We start from the raw sequence: 19,896 nt of genomic DNA, 5'->3' as shown, positions 1-19,896 counted from the left end.
CATAAAAAAAACCTGCTTCTTCATACTGTAAGTTGATGTAAGACACTGAACATTATGCCAGTATCTTAAATTCAATATGCATTTGGGGTAAGCATTATTTCAAAGCTGGAAACTAAGTGTGACTACATTCTGCCACACTTATGAGTCAAATTATCCTTAATATAACATTACTGGTGTTTTTTAAATACCTCTAGCTAATCTCTGCCTGCCACCAGCATTTAGTCCCTTAAGACTCAATGATCTTAGATGTATCATGTATCCTATGACTTTATGATGGTTTATTTATTGATTTGCCAAATCGAAGATATACAGTACAGGAAGACCTCATTTAGCAGCCACAATTGGGACCGGCAACTTGGTTGTTAGCAAGTGCCTCGTACAGTGACCGTTCACATTTGTGACTGTGATGAAAAAGTAACTTTATGACCAATCCCTACATTTACAACCTTCACAGGTCTGTAAAGCAAAGGAAAGCTGAAGTAAGATCATAAGCATAGTCACAGATTCACTTAGCAACTGCTTCACTTAACGACCAAGTTCCTGGTCCCAATTGCGATTGCTAAATGAGGACTACCTGTATTGGTAATTAATATCTTTCTACCGTATTTTATTTTATGAAGGAAAAAAAAGCCTCAATAGCAACACCTTCTTAGAAATGTGAAGGCATTCAAATCTCAACATATTTTATTATCTGTGAAGGCTCTGTTTCACAGTGCTTGTCAAATTTTCAGTCTGCAAGTTTCTGCTATATGATGCATTGCATGAAAAGACTGTGCTTTATAGGCCTCCATGCAATATAATTTCTCTCTTTTATTTCTTCAGTAGTATACTACTTTGGATTTTCATTGTCCAAATTGCTGCTTTTAGGGCAGCTTCAATGTGAACTTTTCTGGGAAACAGGGAAATGGTGTACCAAAAATTTAAGAAAATCATAGTTAAAATGTATATCCTATTATGGTAAAATGAAACAACTTATAAATATGTTATCAGTTAGATAGTGTAATATGTTTCAAAACCAATGAATCAGAAGGCATGGAAAGTCTTTTGCTACTGATAGGTCTGTTAGTTTTAACAGACATTTTGCAAACATTATTCTTCTATAAATATTTGAAACTTTCCTTCAATAATAGTAGATTTTCAGGTCCTAAAAATAAATGATTCTCTGTATCTGGCATAATTATGAACAGCATCCATTCTGAACTACATTATAGCATGCATCCTAATCCAAAGAAGAAAGAAGGAAACTAAAGGTGTCTATTTATGAATTTAATGCTTTTTTATTCTCTTTTATCATGACCAATAGGAACTCTTGCCTTTTCTAGAGAACACTTTAAAAAGAAAAGACAGAAGAATTATGTGAGGGGATAAAATTGATGCCCACTTGTAAGGGCTGGGTGTCAAAAAAGAGAATCAGTTTTAGCTTCCTGTCAGTCAGTCTCCTGACTTCTAGTCTGAAGGAAAACTGAAAAACAGGTTTCCCAGAACTAAGCAGTTTGGAAACTGGAAGACAAAAGGTAAATTTTTCTTGTCCCCTCTACCAAAAGGTATTCTTTATTCGTTCCTCTTCCAGCCCCTTTCATCTTTTGTTTTTAAAAACCAATCCCTTTCCATCTCCTAAATAAAGAATAAGTAAAGGCAGCTAGTTTGTTTTAGTGGTAATTTCTCTTGCCCACAACATTTCCATCTTTACCCGTAGCTGACACAATCAAAAAGACTTCTGATGATGTAAACAGAGGTGGTTATTATTGTTGTTTTAAAATATACAGCATTGCAATGCAGGTATCATACCGCTAGAACATTAAAATAATGATCAAAGTCTAAATGTGATTTAAAAACTGTTTTAATAGTTCAAAATTGAAATGGTGATGTGAAAAAATATGAGATGCAATATAAAAAATATACCTTAATCTAAAAGTATTGTGAGATTTTTGCCTCTAATGATCAGTTGAAGAAGAAAAAAACTCCCATAATTTATACCTTCCTAGGAAATACATAAAATATACTTTTTAACCTCCCAAATATTTCTCAAGATTAAACAAAACCAAAAGCAAATCAAAACCCCAAGTCTTTTCCTGCACTTTTAAAATCTAATTTAGAATTTTAAATGTGCATATTTTTATTGGAAGCGTAAGTGCTTATTATATTAAAGAGCATTTATAGGATTTTGTAACTGACAATGGGTAGAGTCATCTTTATCCATTGCCAGTACCTGAAAATAAATTTACAGCTACAGCAATTTTGCTGCCTCTATAATTATCTTTGTGCATCCACCCAGCCACATTGCTTAATCTCTAATCTATTAATGATGGGAAAATCTGAGAAGTGTATTAGTAAGATGTTCAAAATCCAAAATATAAACATTGAAGCTTGCCTTACAGTGACCTGTAAAATATCCCTCTTCAGTAGAATAAAGGCAGATGAATCGAGCTTTTGTATGCTAGTCACATTACAAGCAGCAACAAGTAGTATTATCTAATAATAGGAGGGCACTATATTACATGGGGAACATGCATTTAGTAGAATAAGGGGAGTAACTGAATAACTGGCAAAGCTGTCTGTAGATTCCTGTTCTAAAAACTAACGATTGCAATAGTTGCAGAAATTGCAACATCTGAAGGTTTACTTAAGAGCAAACTGAAGAAGCAAGTAAGACAACAAACCCAACTCTAAGGAATAGCTCAACAACTGAGCCAGTTTTCCCTGCATAAGTAAACTCAAATGATTATATCTGCATATATATAAAATAGTATTCAGCTACCTCTAAGCTAGACCTTTATATAGTTAATGAATTCCAGTTTCTATACTGGGATTGAACAGGAGATAAAAAGAAAAAGGAGTTCTTTTGACTAGCATATACAGTAACCACAATTAAAGATAGGCACGTTTTCAAATGCTGTGTTTCGTTCATGACTAACAAACACCAATTTTTGCCACTTCTGCACTAATTCTTCCCATTTCAGCTGCATATTCCTATAAGAAAAGTGATCCAGGATGATGGTAAAAGCACAGAAAAGGATTAGAATGATACACAATAACAATATTCTGTACAAACTGTGATCTACTGGTTAACCAATCTTCCTTCTCATTTTTCCTTGGCATGATATTTTCATTGCAACTTTCCTTCTTTTGCAAAGAATATTTTACAGATAAACTGGCAAAATCCAAGGAATGTTCACATGTCTCAAGCGAATACATGATAGCTTGAAACCTTCTACATGTATTTAAGAGTCTTTCAGCTGGTGTGTTGCCAAGGTAATAAAGTAAAAGAAGTCAGAACCATTTTAATTCTTCTCAGTTAAGCAGTGCCTATCAACTGTCATGTTACGAAACAGAAAGTCATGGTCAAAGATAGGAGATGCTTTGGTATACATCTGAATTTGCCACTTTCCAACCACTGGGCTTCACAGAAAGGGTGGATGTCAGTTGGGAGATCATAAGGTCTCATTCACTCAGTCCTAAATTTTGCTGCTCTGGTCTCACTGAACAAGGGTAACATTACGGAGAGCATCTTGACAGCAACTTTCTCTGACAAAAGTTTGGACCAATATCTCTGACTCTATTCCCTTTTCTTGGAAAGTGAAAGGCACTCCAGTGTGAGGCCCATAGCTAGGATCTACAACTCAACAACTAGGTTCCCTCAATACACTGAACTATGATTTGCTTAACTATGCATTAATGAATATCAAGTTTGGCTCTGTTCACCCAGTAAATTAAACCATCAACAATGCTAATAGAAATTAAAGGAACTGGGTTCACACAATACACTGAGCTAAAAGCAAACAAACCACATTATGGGTTAGTGTGATGAGTGATGCCAGTCAGACTTAAAATATCATGCAAGGCATGTAGTCTGCTTGATGAGCTAGCTCTATGGATTGTAATGCCCTTGGGAGAGCTTGGCTGGACTAGGGTTCACTGTCAGTTCCAGGTCGGTGTTCCAGGTCGGTGTTGTACACATCCCTGTCCTGATGGACTCTGAAATTGTGACAGCTGGGTGACCTTGAACCTATTACTCTGCCTCAGCCTACCCTTCTTCTAAAGTTGTTGGGAGTTTTTGTGGGTGGATTTAAAAGCTGGTAATTGGCCAATAGGTGTGTACAACAGAGGGAAACTGCACCTTCAGTAAAGGTTCCTTTGTATTATAATCCATAAGATAGACAAACAGAAGAAGCCGAAGGAGTAATACTTATATATTTGATTTATACTGAATCCATTTAATACCATATTATGGAATGCAGCAAATGTGTCTATGTTGCTCTAATTTTCATCTTGGACCAAAAATACTGTTTTTTATTTTCCTCTATACTTAACTTCCTTTATCCAAGAATGAGTTTATATGAATACAAATCTACCCCTTCTAATATACCTGTTCTGGTGACTTGTTTCCTGATTTTCACCCAAAATAAATGCTGACAGCAATAACAATATAATTTCCCTTGAGTCTTGGACTGGATATTTCCTAATTTATACACTGTATTTGAAAGCAGTGAACTTCCTACCCAGCTATTTGATAAATCTCTCCCTGAATAGCTCCCAGTTTCATCCCTAGAGGTTCAAAAACCAATTTCTCAACTGGAAAACAGTAACGTTCCTGGTAAAGATTTAATCTTATCAGAATTCTTAAAATTAAACCCTACATGGTAGGCATCTGTGCTTGCTCCCTTCTTCAAAGCCATAAATAATCATTCATTATATATCATTCCCATCTTCCAAATCATTTATTTCATGGAACAGAATAGAGGAAGGATCACCTGGCATCATACTTTCCTTCTCTATTCTGCCGTTATTTACATATAAAGATTGAAGTTGGAATAACCAATGGCCATTCCTTTGGGACTGTCCATGCTCACAAGACTTTCTATAGCTCTGGGAAGTTCTGTGGTATAGGGGCAGAGATAATCTAAACTGTTGCCTGTTTTTCACGTCTCTTTCTACCTGTTTTTTCCTGATTTTTGTCCCATTTCGCCAGTTAACAGTTTTTGATGTCTGCTGGTGTTTAATAAATAAGCCTCAAGATATATTTTTGCTAGCTGAACTGAGTGGTTTGTGTGCTGGCTCTAATCTGAATATAGGAATTGACTGGGAATGTGCTGGATGCCAACTAACTGGAAATTACCACAGTAATTTACCAACAATTAACACTATGATTCCTCTTCCTTTATTTGATGAAAATATTTTTTTTGTCACCAAGTAAATAATCAAATTAGAAACATAATAATAAAATGTCTTTTCTTAAAAATAGCATTTAATGACCATAAAATCCACATTAGAAAAGTAATAGTTCATGAAACTGATAAGACCATTGATAATTATTCATGAGGTACTGGGTACTCAACTATCTGGAAAATCATTTAATAATCCAGTATTTGCATCCATGATTATTTCATTATTTAGGCAATGAGGATAACTTGGGAAACTCTGTCAAATGATTTCAAAATATACAGTGGAATTTCTATGACCAGTTTATTAATGTTGTCAGAAAATAACAAAACAAAAAACAGAGATTAGTTTGGCCCAGCATGACTTACTTTGATAAATTCATATTTGTTCTCAGTATCTAGATATTAATAAAAAATGTCCAGTGATTGGACCTGATGATATGTTTTGAGAGCAGAGCAAGCATTTCAAGGTTCTCTAAAGTCTTCCTTGGCTCCAGTTACAATTAAAGTAAGAGTCAGTCTGGTACAGTAGTTAAGTCTCCCTTTCTGGGGGGAAATAGGCAGTAATAGAAATTTGATAAATGAATGAATGAATGAATGAATGAATGAATGAATGAATGGTGGAAGACCCAGATCCAAGTCCATTCTGAGTAATGGAAGCCACCTGGTGACTTTAGGACTAGTTGCTATCTATCAGTCCAATCCAGCCCACAGAAGTGTTGTTGTGAGAATAAAATTGTGTGCCACTTTGAATTTGTACAGGAAAGGTAAAATATAAATAAAACTTTCTAGTTCATCCCCATCCCCATCACCACCACCGGGTTCCAAAATCACTAGTCAGGAATGAACTGCAATCCACTGCTTAGGAATCTGAGAGAGAACTTTGTCTCTCATTGGCCTTTTTAATCCTCACCCCTGACATAAACAGAGATATCAATGTTTTCATTATTTAAAAGAGATTCTTCTTGGTTCCTGTATTGGTTCCAAAATAAACTGAACTGGGTTCTTTCCAGGGGGAAAATAGAACAAAAATCATCTCCTCCTCCTCATTATTATTTTTCTGTTTCTAGAGGGAAATGGAGTGGCAGTCAACTCTTATGAGCCACAAGGAACTATCTGTTCATTACCCATTTCACAGTTTTGCTTATTCATAATAATTTATAGTCAAGCCTTTCTTTGACAACATCTAAAAATCATTATGGAATACCTTTCTAAAAAGATAGTTTGAGGAAATTCAATCAACAAGAATTTTCTCAACTGAGGGCAGTACAATATGACTTCCCTTCACCCAGAATATTCTGTTGCGGATCTGTAATGATGTCCCATAAAGAACAAAAGAAAACTGACTTACAAGCTTTGCAGCCTAGCAATTTGGTCACTTTTGCATGAATGGAGCTGCTGTTGGAAAGGTCTCCTGCCTGATGCTTGAAATGGAGCTCTTTCCAGCCAACTGCTGATCATTGACAGGAACAACTCTATTTCAGGAGAAAGGTTAAATTCTTTGATGAAGTCTGTTAAAGCATCAAGAAAGGTTGTTAAGCCATGACTAGCTCTACAAGGAAGGGAACTTTAATCTGCCTGTTGAAATGCACGTCTCATCAGGCACTCTGACAAACTGATACACCAGACTGATGATCTGTGCCCGGAACTATTCCAATGTTCTACACAAAGGTCTTGCAAATATCCCCTGGAATGTTCAAGGAAACAAAACATTTCATTAATTAGGTGTTTACTTTCTGGAGACAAAATGTGATTGTAGACTCCTTTTAAGATACTGTGCAAACACATGCAGCTATCATGGATATAAACTTGAACATGAGCTAAGAAACAACATTTTTTTTTAAAAAGTGACAAAAGTGGAACCAGCCAATAATTGAACAATCATTAATTTTATCTTAAGTCTTCTCATTTCAGTCATATAGAAAGAACATCTGTACACAACTAATTTTATCAACAGTATTCTAAGATATTTGTCAAAACAAATCTTGTCAGATGAAAAACTACAGAAACAGTAGGAGATGTGCTGGAAAAAAAGTCATACCAATTCAAAAAACTGCATATTTTTGAACACAAGAACTCTTGCAGTCCTGCTGAAATCACTGTAATTATATAAATGACTAAATGCTTTTACCTACATTCTAATACATAGCATATCGATGTAATTTTTAAATGCCCACTTGGAAAATTAAAAATAGAGAAAGGTTTAAAAAGCTTTGATGATGGAATATATATGTATAATATTCAATGAAAGATAATGATCAGTAGTATTAATATATTGCTAATAATTTATTTAATATAATAGAGTATGTTCAGAAAACTAAACTGACCTCATGAGGACAAATGATCCTCTTGGGACGAGGTGCTTCCTGTTGTAACTGATATACTGTTGAGCATAAAAGTGCAATAATAGTTAGAAGGTTGCAATGAATACCAACATTTATTTAAGGCAAATACTTCAAACTAAATTGAAATAAAGTAAGATTGTGGCTGAAATGGAGATTAAATACTAACATATTTCAAATGTATACATAAAATAGGGCTAACAAAACTGGGCTGCAGAAGTCTGAATGACAGCTAGAAATACAGAAAATTCTATTCTTTGCTGTCATTTAGCAGTCAGCCAAATTGTGCAGTTCAGGTCTGGTAGCCAACTAGGTGACTTTGGGCCAGTCGCTTTCCTAGAAAGAAAGCAGTGGCAAATCAATTCTGCAAATGTTGCCTGGAAATCTCCATGGAATTTGCTGTCTAGTTGCCAGGAATGAAGATTTTCTCAGAGGCAAAAAATATCAAAGTAAGTAAATAAATTAGCAAGGGAAGTTTGTAATAATATACATCATAAACATTACATTGCCCATGATGCCAACAAGGCAGAATTTCTATAAACTTTTCAATATTTTATAATCCTTTATATCAGCTCCATCCTTGTCTTACTTTTAGTTTCTTTCCCCTCTCCCTCCCAGAACTACAGTATTTACAGCTTGAGCATTAATGATCCTATGTCAGTAAATGAGCTGGTCAGTAATAATGCAAGTAAATGAAATACATTAGAAAATTACTTGGGTCAGCAAAAAAAATTAAGCACTGTGCAACATTCAGGTATTCAGGGAATACATAAGTGAGAAAAGGATAGCTTTTTGTAACCCAGACAAGCTGAGGATGTTTTCCAATCTGGAAGACAGCTATTATAATATGCATAACTAACCAGTGATGGCTATTCCCTAGCTACTTTAGTCAAGGGTGGAGGATAAGCTCTATGATAATCATTAGAGTGAAGTCTGAAAATGTCTATGTTCAAGTAACAGCTGATTCAAAAACAACTGGTTTGCCTAATAACAGAACCTTCATGTATGAATTCAAACTTTTTGATTTTGTTATTTCTTAACTAGCGAAATCAAATGAAAGGATTAAAACAGCCACATCCTTTGCAAAGCTTGCATCACTGCTTCAAAGGATGAGGATGTCAACTGAGTGAAGTAGCTGTGCATGCATACAGAGAAAGCACAGCACAGCTTCTGAAGCAAAGTATGCAGATGTTTGTATGGTTAAGGCTTTGAAGAGAGATGCTTCATGCTACATAGAAACCTTGGCAAACATCAATTCTTGGCAAACATCAATTTTTAGCTGCAATCATTTGGTCTGTTCAAAAAAGTGTTCTTCTTCATGATTTCCTGTTACTGTTGCTGGAAGGTAAATTTTAAGAAGAGATGATATTTGCATAGGGGTGAGGAGTTTACTGGAAGACCTTGCTGAATTTCCCAGATGTTTGACCAGGCTCTAGGCTCATACTCAGCATAAGGCTCTCAAACACATGACAAGACATGGCTAATTATGAATATTTATTGAATATTAGAAAGAAGCCAAAAATAAGTTGCTTTTGCTCCACCAACATGAAGATAAGGTTCTCTTTTGTATCCACTATAATGGATTCTGGTGTTTCTTTCTGATACATCTCCCATTGTTTAACGGACTTCTTTCCTTGAACTTTTCAGTCTCAAAGCTGGACAACTGTTGGTTGTAGATATAACAAATATATCTGCCCTTAACTCCCATAGGAAAGGGACTCCAAGAAAGGCTGTTTACAATTTAAAAATCATGATTCATAGCTTTGAGTCTTTGGGCTGGGGATATAGGAACAAGAATTCTTCTTTGGGAAAAAAGTCTCAGAAAGAAGATTGGTACATCAAGATTGGTTACTTTCTGCATAAAACAACTAATAAAGCTATTTCAAAATGAGACAATGGCAATTTAAGCATCTGTAGGCTTTATGGGTCAGGTGGAAATCTCATTGTTTTTTATTCTACTGATAAATGTTGGAAGCTTATTCTCAGCAGTTCCTTGCACCCACCTGTATTAGTAGTTTCAAACACAGTAAAGGCAGCCTTTTTGCCTTTTCCTTCCAGTAATGTAAGGTGCAATGTAAGAGAGCTGGCATGAATTGTCAAATTGGAGATGGACCTAGTCCAGATAATTTCTCCAGGTTAACATTTCATGTCTGTAATGTTATTGTGTAGGTGAAATAATATTTGCAGTCCTTCTTTTTTGCTGCACTCAAAATCCCTGCAACCCCCATTCCCAATTATTAATGGCGTGGTTATTTTGACATTGGAAATACAAACCCCATATGTATAGATTAAGAAAACAAAATAAAATGCACAAACTGGAATCCAAAACAGTGCAGAAAATCTTGACTTCATCCATGGTCCCTCCACTTGACATCATTGTTCCACAAACTGTGGCCCTTGCCATCCATAATTATGTTAGATATGGCCCCTCCAAAATATTGCACATTTTGTCCAAAAGCCAAAAAAAAAAGGTCAACAGGTGTGAGGACTGAAGTTGCCAAGGCTGGGAGCAAAGAGCCTGAGATCAGATGAGACTACTATCAAAACATTGTGCACAATAAGCAGCCAGAAACCTGGTACCACATTAGGGTTGGAGAGACATAAGATTTAAACCTGGTGCTCTTCTATAAAAGAGAACTGGGTTGTTATATACTGTAATAGTTGATCTTCTTTGTTATTATGACTTCTTGTATCTGGAGTAAAAGCAACTTATTATGTATCTGAGTCTTGCCCTTGACTGTTCCACAGGCAGCTCTTGAATTCTGCTTGATTTCTAGAGAGAGAGATTTATTGCCATGCCCTAGACAAAGCTCTGACAGAAGTGTAGATAACAGTAAAAACGATCAAATCCAGCAACCCATGGTAATAGGCACAAGATTGTGGTTATAATCTGGAAATCCTATCTATCTATTCTTCAAATTCTATTCTTCAAATGTACGAACTGTAGGCTGCTCTTCAGTACTAAAGGTATAACTGACATTTTATTCAATATTCCTTTGGAAATCTAAAAGACAGCTTCCGAGAAACAAATGCTGCAATCAAGTCAATGAGACCTGTCTTGAATAAATGGTCTGAGAACTGCATCAAAATTGAAAAAAAGCATGTACCCCTGTAAAATATCAATTAGAAACAAGTAAACATATGTAGCGGTCTTCCCCAGCCCAGCAGCCTTCTGATGTGTTGAGATTGCAACTTTCAGAATTCCTTACAGGATTGCAGCTCGTTCTTTATTTCATTACATAAAACTAAAATTCTATACGAAGAAAAAAAAATCTCTTACATATACTAGAGCCTTAAAATAATCCAGTTATTGACTACTCCAAACTATTTTTAGATTAATTTATAATCTTTCTCTGATTCAGATTTTACAAAAATTGATTTTAAATCCTTAAATCCTTGTTTATGTCTTCTTCTTCTTCTTCTTCCCTATGTTCACTTCAAGTATCATACCTCCAAATTATGTTTGGTGCTTTACTGATATCTGGGAATATTTCCAAATTAGGTCCCTTCTCTCTCCCCATTCCCAGTTTCTAGATTCTGAATACTCACAGTATGATTTCCATATTGGAGGTTGATATTCTTCAGCATCTAGAATAGTGACAAAATAAACATCAATCAATTAAACAGCCCAGTGCAAATATCAATATTATTGCTTTTCCCAGAGAATGATGTTAATTCTTACACATAACAGTAGTTTACTCATGTTGTCTCTTTACGTTTTGGAATAATCTTTTAAAATTCTGAAAAAAGAAATTAAGTATATTTCTGACAGGTGTTTACATGGCTTTGTTAAGGATTAATTAAAAATGGCATGCAACAGTTATTCTCGCAGAAAATATCTCAGCTGCTCTCATATCTGACCACTGTAACATTAAGAATTAATCATTTGTGACATAGCTGGAGTTGGGTCAATGAAACCTCTAGAACAGGGCAAATATAGATATCTCAACTGGACCTCTGAGTCCTCCAGGTTTTCTCCCCTCTCCCTAAATCAGATCATGGTCAGTGTTAGACTCTTCTTTATTTGCAGATCAAATGGAGCAGAACAGAAAACAAAGACAATGCAATAAGAGGAATTTCCTTCAATAGATGAGGTAGAACTGCCATTATAGCCACATCCATCTCAAATTGTACACATCAGATGAAATATCAACAAGCAGTGGCAAACTAGGCCACAGTTTGTGGTATGAAACAGTATTTTGACTACTCCACTTTCAGACATCTATATACAGAAGAACAATTACAGTAATAAGTAGCTGGTTACTTTGCATAGCTTAAACACACACACAAATATTATTTATCTACAAAAACACTAATAGAATTTGATGTTTTTCTTTCACAGGATTGACAAAAATAAAAATTCAAGTGTATTTCTTGAACTCATGCACATAAATATTATACATACACACATGCACATGCAAAGGCTATTTGCTAAAAATGTTAAAAATTAACTACAGAATGTTAAAAACCTCATTAATTTGCAAAATGGATAAAATAAAGGCAGAGTTTGCCATATTTTATTAATATTATAAATGATATATATAGCATTTGACTGCACCATTCAATGGAACTAGTATTTGTCATTATGCCTTCTTATTCAAATAAGTTGTTTCTTCCTAATTCAGTCTTTGTTGTGTCAGTTCTTCAAAGGTAATAGCTGAAGGCCAGAAATGACATTTTTTCCCTCCTAACATCCAAGAATTTGGCATTAGAAGCTTATTAAATTATCTTATTAACATCAGCCTTGGTTAGTAATGAAGTAATTTCTGGGATAATACACATGTAAACAAAAATATGATGACACATTTGTAGGAGTAAAACATTGATTTTCGACTATAATTTCATTGATTTTCACTTGCTACTTAATTTCAGAGAAACAAAGTAGTTATGAGGCTTAGAGAAGTAATTTTTATAACCTAATGAGCATTTAATATTAGTTATGTATTTTAGAAAGTGAGATTAAAAAGGCTCTTGAATGAACAAATGACTTTTTTTCATTATTACAATAGTATAATGAAGACAACTTCTCACTATTAGAAGCTATGTTTAAAGAAAGGCATGGAACTATGATACAAATACTTTTTATATGGAATAAGAAACATTTCAAAAGATCTAATGTAAGTTTGGATCCAACTCCAATATTATTTATTATATAATGGTGGCCTAATGCAGTAGTGTCCATGGGGGAGGAGGGATGTAAAATAGTCAAGATAAAGTATCCTTAGAAATAGTTAAGCTACAACATATAACATGGAAAATACTATAATTAATAATTACAGAGAACAAATAAAGAACTATTTGCATATGCGTCCAGGAACCATATGGCCTCTTGATTCAATTTGCTCTTTCTGAGATCACTTGATACCACACATATTATATATGGGCTGCAAAATTCAGATGATCCTAGGTGGCAGCAAAGAGTTTATGCTCCCATCTAGTCGTCAGCCATATACATGGAGCCCAAATATGGTATGTCTATTCGATACAAATGGCCTAAAGATGGGAGAAGGGCAAGATTCACTATTATTTCTAGCATCATTATATCCTGCCTGAGCCAGCTTTCTTGAACAGAGGGAGGTCTCAATCTCTGCAGGATTTAGTACTTTATCATGCTGGCTTGAGAATTTTAAAGAACATGTAACACCAAATCACAAGCTGAAGAACAGAAAGAAAATCTAGGACTGTACAACAAAGTTACAGAGACAAGCAGAGGCAAGGAACCAGGGCAAACTGGCAAAAAAATGATTATGAGATAACTATTGTAAATGCTTTGTTGCCAAATTTTCTTAGCAGGAAAAGTCAGGAGGCAAAATCATAATGGGCTATAATGGAGAAAGACAAATGGACTAAAAAATACTTGGTTCTAAAGAGGTCAGTGATTTCAGATGCTTAAGGTCTTACTTTCAGCTCAAGATCCGGAAAGCCTAAAGTTCAATGTGAGTAAAGACACAATACACACACACACTCACTCACTCACAATATTTAACTAAATATGGTATTATATGAATGTTCCCTCTTGAACATCCCTGCAGGCTTTTCATGCCTGTTCTCAAGGATGTCCAACCATTCCTTCAAGCAGATATGCAGGGAGCTGCTGTAGCAAAAAGAACATACATGGTTTTATTCCAGGTTCTGTGACTGCGTTGAGTTCCATAAAACTAATACCGTCAAGCAGACAGAGACATAAACTAACAATCAGATCTGGTACCTGATTATTATTATCTGAGTGGTAGGAGAAGAAGGCATACCAAGCAATCTCTCTAATCTCTTGACTATCTGCAATGAGAACATTTTCCTTGGGCCTGTTTTAATGTCTGCTTCTTAACCTTGTTTGAAGGCAGACTGTACTGATTCTACATTGGATATGCACATGTACAGGTGAGCAATGGGAATATACAGATAGTTGCCCATGTGCTCATATTGCTTCTATTATATAGACTTCTGCCGAGAACTAGCAGATGTTCCTGTCAGGCCAGAAAAATTTATTTATGTTACCTTTTATCTGACTGCTACCAAGAAAGATCGTGCTGGCAGTGAAATGTTTTGCCAGTCTGTCAATCTTTTAAAATAACAATTATGTCACAATGCATTAGATTATCCATTTTATACAAGTTTAAATGAGTCAACAGCACTGTGAATGCACATTTTACTCTTTGTATGTTTTATGTTTCTGATCAGTGATCATAATAAAGTTTGTCATTTCTGCAGAGAGGGAATTCAATTCACCAGTAGTTATGCTGCTGGAAGAAGGACATAGCTATAACTACCTTCTTTTCAAATACTTTTGTTGGCTTATTGAGTTTGAATGAGATCTTCAGTCAAGATTCTGCTATCAGATTGGTTCCCTTTACTCTTGGCTCAACACAGGCAGACATCAGAGAAGTGATGGTGAATGGGAGTTGAAGTATCATCTCTGCAATGAGTATGGAAATGGATGATTACAGGACTATCTGTTCTAGTCCTGCTTTCAGCACTGGCAAAAATAGGGCAAGTGAAATTTCACCTTTAACAAAGTTATTTAATTAGCCGATAGCAGCAAAAACAAGCTATGTAGTCATGAAAAAAGGTGAAGCCCAAACCTCTGGATCAGAGACAGAAAACACTCCGGCTAGGAGAAGGAAGTTCCCTCCCATGGAAGGAAGCAATAATTTTGTCCCCTATTGTTCTAGAGGAAAAGTCTCCCCAATCAGAGACTATCATAATTCAAAATGCTAATTATGTTTAATTCTTGTAATTGTTATAAAAATGTGTGATGTGTTTTATTCTTTAGAAAGACAGTCCAGGCAATTATTGTCAAAACTACTTGCTAAGCAAATACTGTGTTGAAAATTCAGAGGAGCCATGAGCCATGGCAAATTATTATTTAGCCAAATCTGCCCTGCACTCCAAGGAGATCCATCAATTTAGAAAAGGCAACAAGTAACAATTGCTATAGGCACAGGAGATTTGCAAGCAATTCTGGTAAATATATCCAACTCTTTGCCTTTTACTAGAAAACTGTCAGTGAATATACATTCTTGTCTATTTTTGAAATTTCCCCTTTTCATTTGGTAATCTTATCTCTAAATAATGAGTATTTCGTTAGACAGAAAAAAAAATACTGTTTCCTTATTCAGTGCTAGTTGCCAAACATAACCAAATGTGGTCATATTAACAGTATTGAATCACTTTGCCTCCTGTTTAGTCTTATTCAAGGTTTTCAAGAGGTCTTCTAAAAGTAAGACAAAGTTTGGGTTCAACCTTTATTATTTGGAAATCAATCTGCTCTACTTTTGTATAAATGTGAATTTCCTAAAGAACGACTAGATCTATCTATTTTATTATCATTAAAAAAGATAATATTTTAAATAATTTTTCAAAGTTAATTAGCTTAATCTTGTAAATACCAGAATATTATTTCGTCACCCTGCTTTCTTTATGTTTGCAATAATATAAAAGTGTGGTTAAGGAAGATACAAGTGAAGTAAGAATAAGACTGAAGTAAGAAATCAGTTCATCATTCTATGGCTGAGTTTTAAGTGTACGAAGTGAATAAAATCAAAGTGAATACTGTATTTAGTTTTACATAAGTGATACAAAGTCAGATCTTCAACCAGGAAAAGCATGTTTTGTCTTGACTCAATGACAATACTTAATTGTAGCTGTGTGCATACCATAGCAACAGAATAAAATAATCTCAGCTGAAATGAAAGATCAAGTAGTGATGCTCAAGTGGGCCCCAGAATATCTAATGAATGGAGTCAGATAAGTTATTAGAAACAAGTTGACTTTCTTATAAAAAGGAAATCTTGCTGAAATGAGGACAAATTTGGATGCCAACAGCAAAACCTTTAAAAAAGGTTTCCTGTGAGGAAAAAAGTGTTGTTATTATCTTTATCTTCCTGAGGAGACTGTTGCCCTGTTTGAAACTGAGTAATTACAGATGTGCTAAAGGTAGACAAAAGAAAGCATACAGAAACCACACAAATTCTTTGCATCTGTTCTCTCTGTTGAAGATGCAGCACAGAAACTCTTGTCAGACTTATTTTTTCCAGGAAGGGAATCAATTGAACTGAATCAAAAAAGGGTGACAAGTTATGAAATTATAACCCTAACTGATAAATTAAAAGTAACCCAAACTTTTATTCAAGCATTATTTAACTGAGGGTTCTCAATGACCTCTTTAAAAAGTGTGCTGATATTTTAGTAAGAATATATTAATTTTTTTACCCCATCACCTAAATGACTGATTAGTAACTAACATAATTCTAATTTTTAAAAAGGATTGTGGGGGAATATTAACACTTACAGGTCAGTTAATTTCCATTCCAATAGGGGGGAAATTATTATAAAGTACAAGAATCAAAACTGAAAAATAATTGACAGGATTTCTGCAAAGTCTTGTCTCACTCTTAAGACATTTTTGAATCTAGTATATAGACAGGAATGTTCCAGGTAAGATTGTTGGACTTTGGACTTGGACTTTGATAAAGGTTGGCATAGATTCTGGAAGAAACTTAACATTTATAAGTGAAAGGATAAATGCTGTCATGGATTATTAATTGGCTGAATATTGGCAGGGAGTGAGAACAGATGGACAATTTTCACACTGGACAGATATGCTAAATGGCGTCCCCTGGGGATTATATAGCGATGAAGTATCTTTAACTTGTTTATGAATGACCTGAGGTTAGGAATGAAAAATGAGCTGGTCAATTTTGCTGATAATTGCAATGTCAAAAAATTAAAAAGAGATTGAAAAGAACCCTGCAAGGATTTCTTCAAACTGAGTACATGAGCACTTTAAAAATGGCAACTCAGTTTAATGTAAAGTGTGAAGGGATGAGTGCAAAGACCTACATATAATGAACTGGCAATGACTGATCGGTAAAGGGATTTTGGAATTATAGTAATTAGCTAAAGAAGTTAAAAAGCAAATTCCATGTTAGCAGCCATTAATAAGGGAACTGAAAATAAAACTATAGCCCAGCTACATTACTATGGTCTATCATATCTTCCCTTGCTCACTTTTGCTCTAAGCTGAAAAGCCACAAGCTCTATATCCTTCATGGCAGGTTAAACTCAGGAAACAAAGACTACTTGGATTTCTGGAAAGGTATGGTAAGAATCTTGAAAGCCTGTCAAATCAATTGCTCAGCTCAATTTATAAGGTGGAATTATTCTGAGTCTCTTTCTCACGTTTCTGCCCTTACCTGGACTCAGGACTTTTTTTTCTGTAATGGCTCTGATTCCTCCTCTGTCGTGTCCTTCTTGTTTTCCCGAGGTCTGCTAGACATTCCACAACTTTTCCTTGTAGGATACGTGCCTTAACCACTACGAAAAATTTTGCTTGTCTCTTTTCTACATTTTTTTCTAGCTGCAATACTCTTTTAGAGGTGTGGTAAGCAAAACTATTTATTCAGCAAAAATATGATAAAGCGCGAAATGGGATGTCATCATCTACATTATTCAGTGGTTCAAATGATGAGACCATTGTCAGCTAGTTTCTATCTCACTTCATTAATTTATTTTGAAATGCAATCAGACACAAATAATCTCTGATAAATTTTTGATAAGTTAAGTAGTTCTAGTAACTTTTAAAGACACAGATAAGTTAGAAATGTAAATGCTATACCTTTGGCATATCATTGATGTTCAGTATGCTTTGCATCAATGCCTATAATTCTGTCCATATATGCCAGAAGTACAATAGAGATTAGTTGAGGATACATGTATTTCTTCACCAAAGGGGAAAAAAGGGTTAATCTGCATATAAACCCCCCAAGTCCTACCATTGCTGCCTCATTGTGGTGGTGGGGGCATGCTCCTGGGAGGGATGAGCAAAGGACATCTGGAGTATATGGCAGGAGTATATATTCCCAGCAGAGTCACCCAAGGCATGAACGTCATCCCAGCTGCCCAGCTAAAGAAAGCAAGCACCTATATAGGGCAGCAGCGATATACAGTAGGTAGATGCCAAAGGCAGATGATCACTGTAGTGACAATGACAAAGGCATCAATTCATACTGTCTGGGAGAAGGCAATAGCAAACCATTCCTGTATTTTTAGCAAGAAAACCACATGGATAGAAAATATAAAATGATTGATGATATTGTGCCAGATGATGGGCCCCTTAGGTCGGATGGCACTCAACATGCTACTGAGGAAGAACTGAGGATCTTTTGGAGTACTAATGGTGTTTATAACGTGCTTGATTAAATCCTTCAGGATATCTAGTTCATGATGTTGCCATACAGGAAAAGAAAATCTGAAGCTGCGAAGATAGAATTACAGTAGGAACATGGAACGTAAGCAGCATGAACACAGGAAAACTCAACACGGTGAAAGATGAAATGAACTGACTACACATTGACATCTTAGGCATCAGCAAATTCAGATGGACTGGGATGGGACACTTTCAGTGAGAAGATCACATTGGTTAATACTCAGGACATGAAAAAGAGAGAAGAAAAGGTGTTGGTTTTATAGTTACGAAGGGTATGGCAAGAACAGTACTTGGCTGCAAAGCAATCAATGACCAAATAATACCAATTAGACTTTGTGGACAATCCTGTAATATGATGCTCATTCAAGTTTATGCTCCAACCACCATGCAGAAGAAGAGAAGTTGACAATCAACTCCAATTTGAAATCGACAGAACATGTCACTGAGTTTTTCCCTTTTGTTTTTTAGATTGTTAAGCTTGTAGGGAAGGTTATCAATTTATTGACAAACTCTGGGAAACTTTTTGGCTGAATGGTGGGATCAACATGCTAAAAATATGTGACTATATAATTTCTGTTACTATTGGTAAATGTTACATTATTTGCTTCAGACCTGAGTAGTAAAGGTAAAGGTTTCCCTTGACGTAAAGTCCAGTCATGTCCGACTCTAGGGGGCGGTGCTCATCTCCGTTTCTAAGCCTTGGAGCCGGCGTTGTCCGTAGACACTTCCGGGTCATGTGGCCAGCATGACGACACGGAACGCCGTTACCTTCCCGCCGAAGCGGTACCTATTGATCTACTCACATTTGCATGTTTTCGAACTGCTAGGTTGGCAGGAGCTGGGACTAGCAACGGGAACTCACCCCGCTGCGTGGTTTCGAACCGCCGACCTTCCGATCGGCAGCTCAGCGGTTTAACCCGCAGCGCCACCGCGTCCCCAGACCTGAGTATTATAAATAAAAATGCCCCATGTGCCTTTTTCAAAACTGAAGGTCACATGTACATTAAATGGCCTGATTTATAGTCATTGTCACGCAGAATGAAGCAAAATGTCACAGTCACGGTAGACTGAATGATGCAGTAGGTAATCAAATCTCCTAATTCATCAATTTCCCATGAATGTCTTTAAGAAAATAAATATGGTACAGATAGCAAGGAGAACAGCAAGGTAACTGCATTTTCTTTACAGGTAGCTTAAGATATTCCTACAAAAATATCTGACAAACACATTAAAAAGCTTTTTTTTTTTCAGAGACTTTTCTTGGGTATGTAACCAGTTGCCCAGTCCTCCTTTCTATGGCCCCTGAGTCCTCTCTGCTATGGCTACTGTAAATTAATGGCACAGTTTTCTGCAAGTTTGAAACAGGAAACATTCAATGCATGGTAAAAGCCCTGGAACAGGCATCATTTCTTTTAAAAAATTAAACAATCCATAGTGGAAGATAAACTTGAGAAACTTTAGTCATGCACACATTTGTGATTTGGCTTTACCTACCTGCCCTCATCCTTCTATCCACAGCAACCTTCAGTATTCCAAAAATAGTTGAAGCTAGCTAAGCTTCTAACATGTTATCCATCTCTGTTATGCATCAACAATAGTAAAGGGGAAAAAGTTCTTTCCACATTTTTGTACTTTCAGAAATTTGAGGTGACTGATGCAGGATAAGCTGGGTGACTTTGGGCCAGTCACT

The 19,896-nt window shown here is 35.7% G+C and overlaps 1 protein-coding gene across 1 annotated transcript in view; it reads right to left on the bottom strand.

Moving 5' to 3' along the window:
* The window catches only part of CHN2 (chimerin 2), a 152,904-nt gene that overhangs the window by 100,238 nt on the left and 32,770 nt on the right, over positions 1–19,896 (bottom strand). Inside the window, exons 2-3 of the mRNA XM_063303825.1 lie at positions 11,051–11,089; positions 7,487–7,542 (exon numbers count right to left, since the gene is read on the bottom strand). Of these exons, the coding sequence (XP_063159895.1) occupies positions 7,487–7,542; positions 11,051–11,089 (95 nt within the window). The remainder of the gene's footprint in view (positions 1–7,486; positions 7,543–11,050; positions 11,090–19,896) is intronic.

The sequence above is a fragment of the Candoia aspera genome, chromosome 4, assembly GCF_035149785.1.
Source record: "Candoia aspera isolate rCanAsp1 chromosome 4, rCanAsp1.hap2, whole genome shotgun sequence".
NCBI classification, from domain to species: Eukaryota; Metazoa; Chordata; class Lepidosauria; order Squamata; family Boidae; genus Candoia; species Candoia aspera.
Note: the sequence above shows the minus strand (reverse complement) of the source record. Positions and strands in the feature narration are given on the sequence as shown.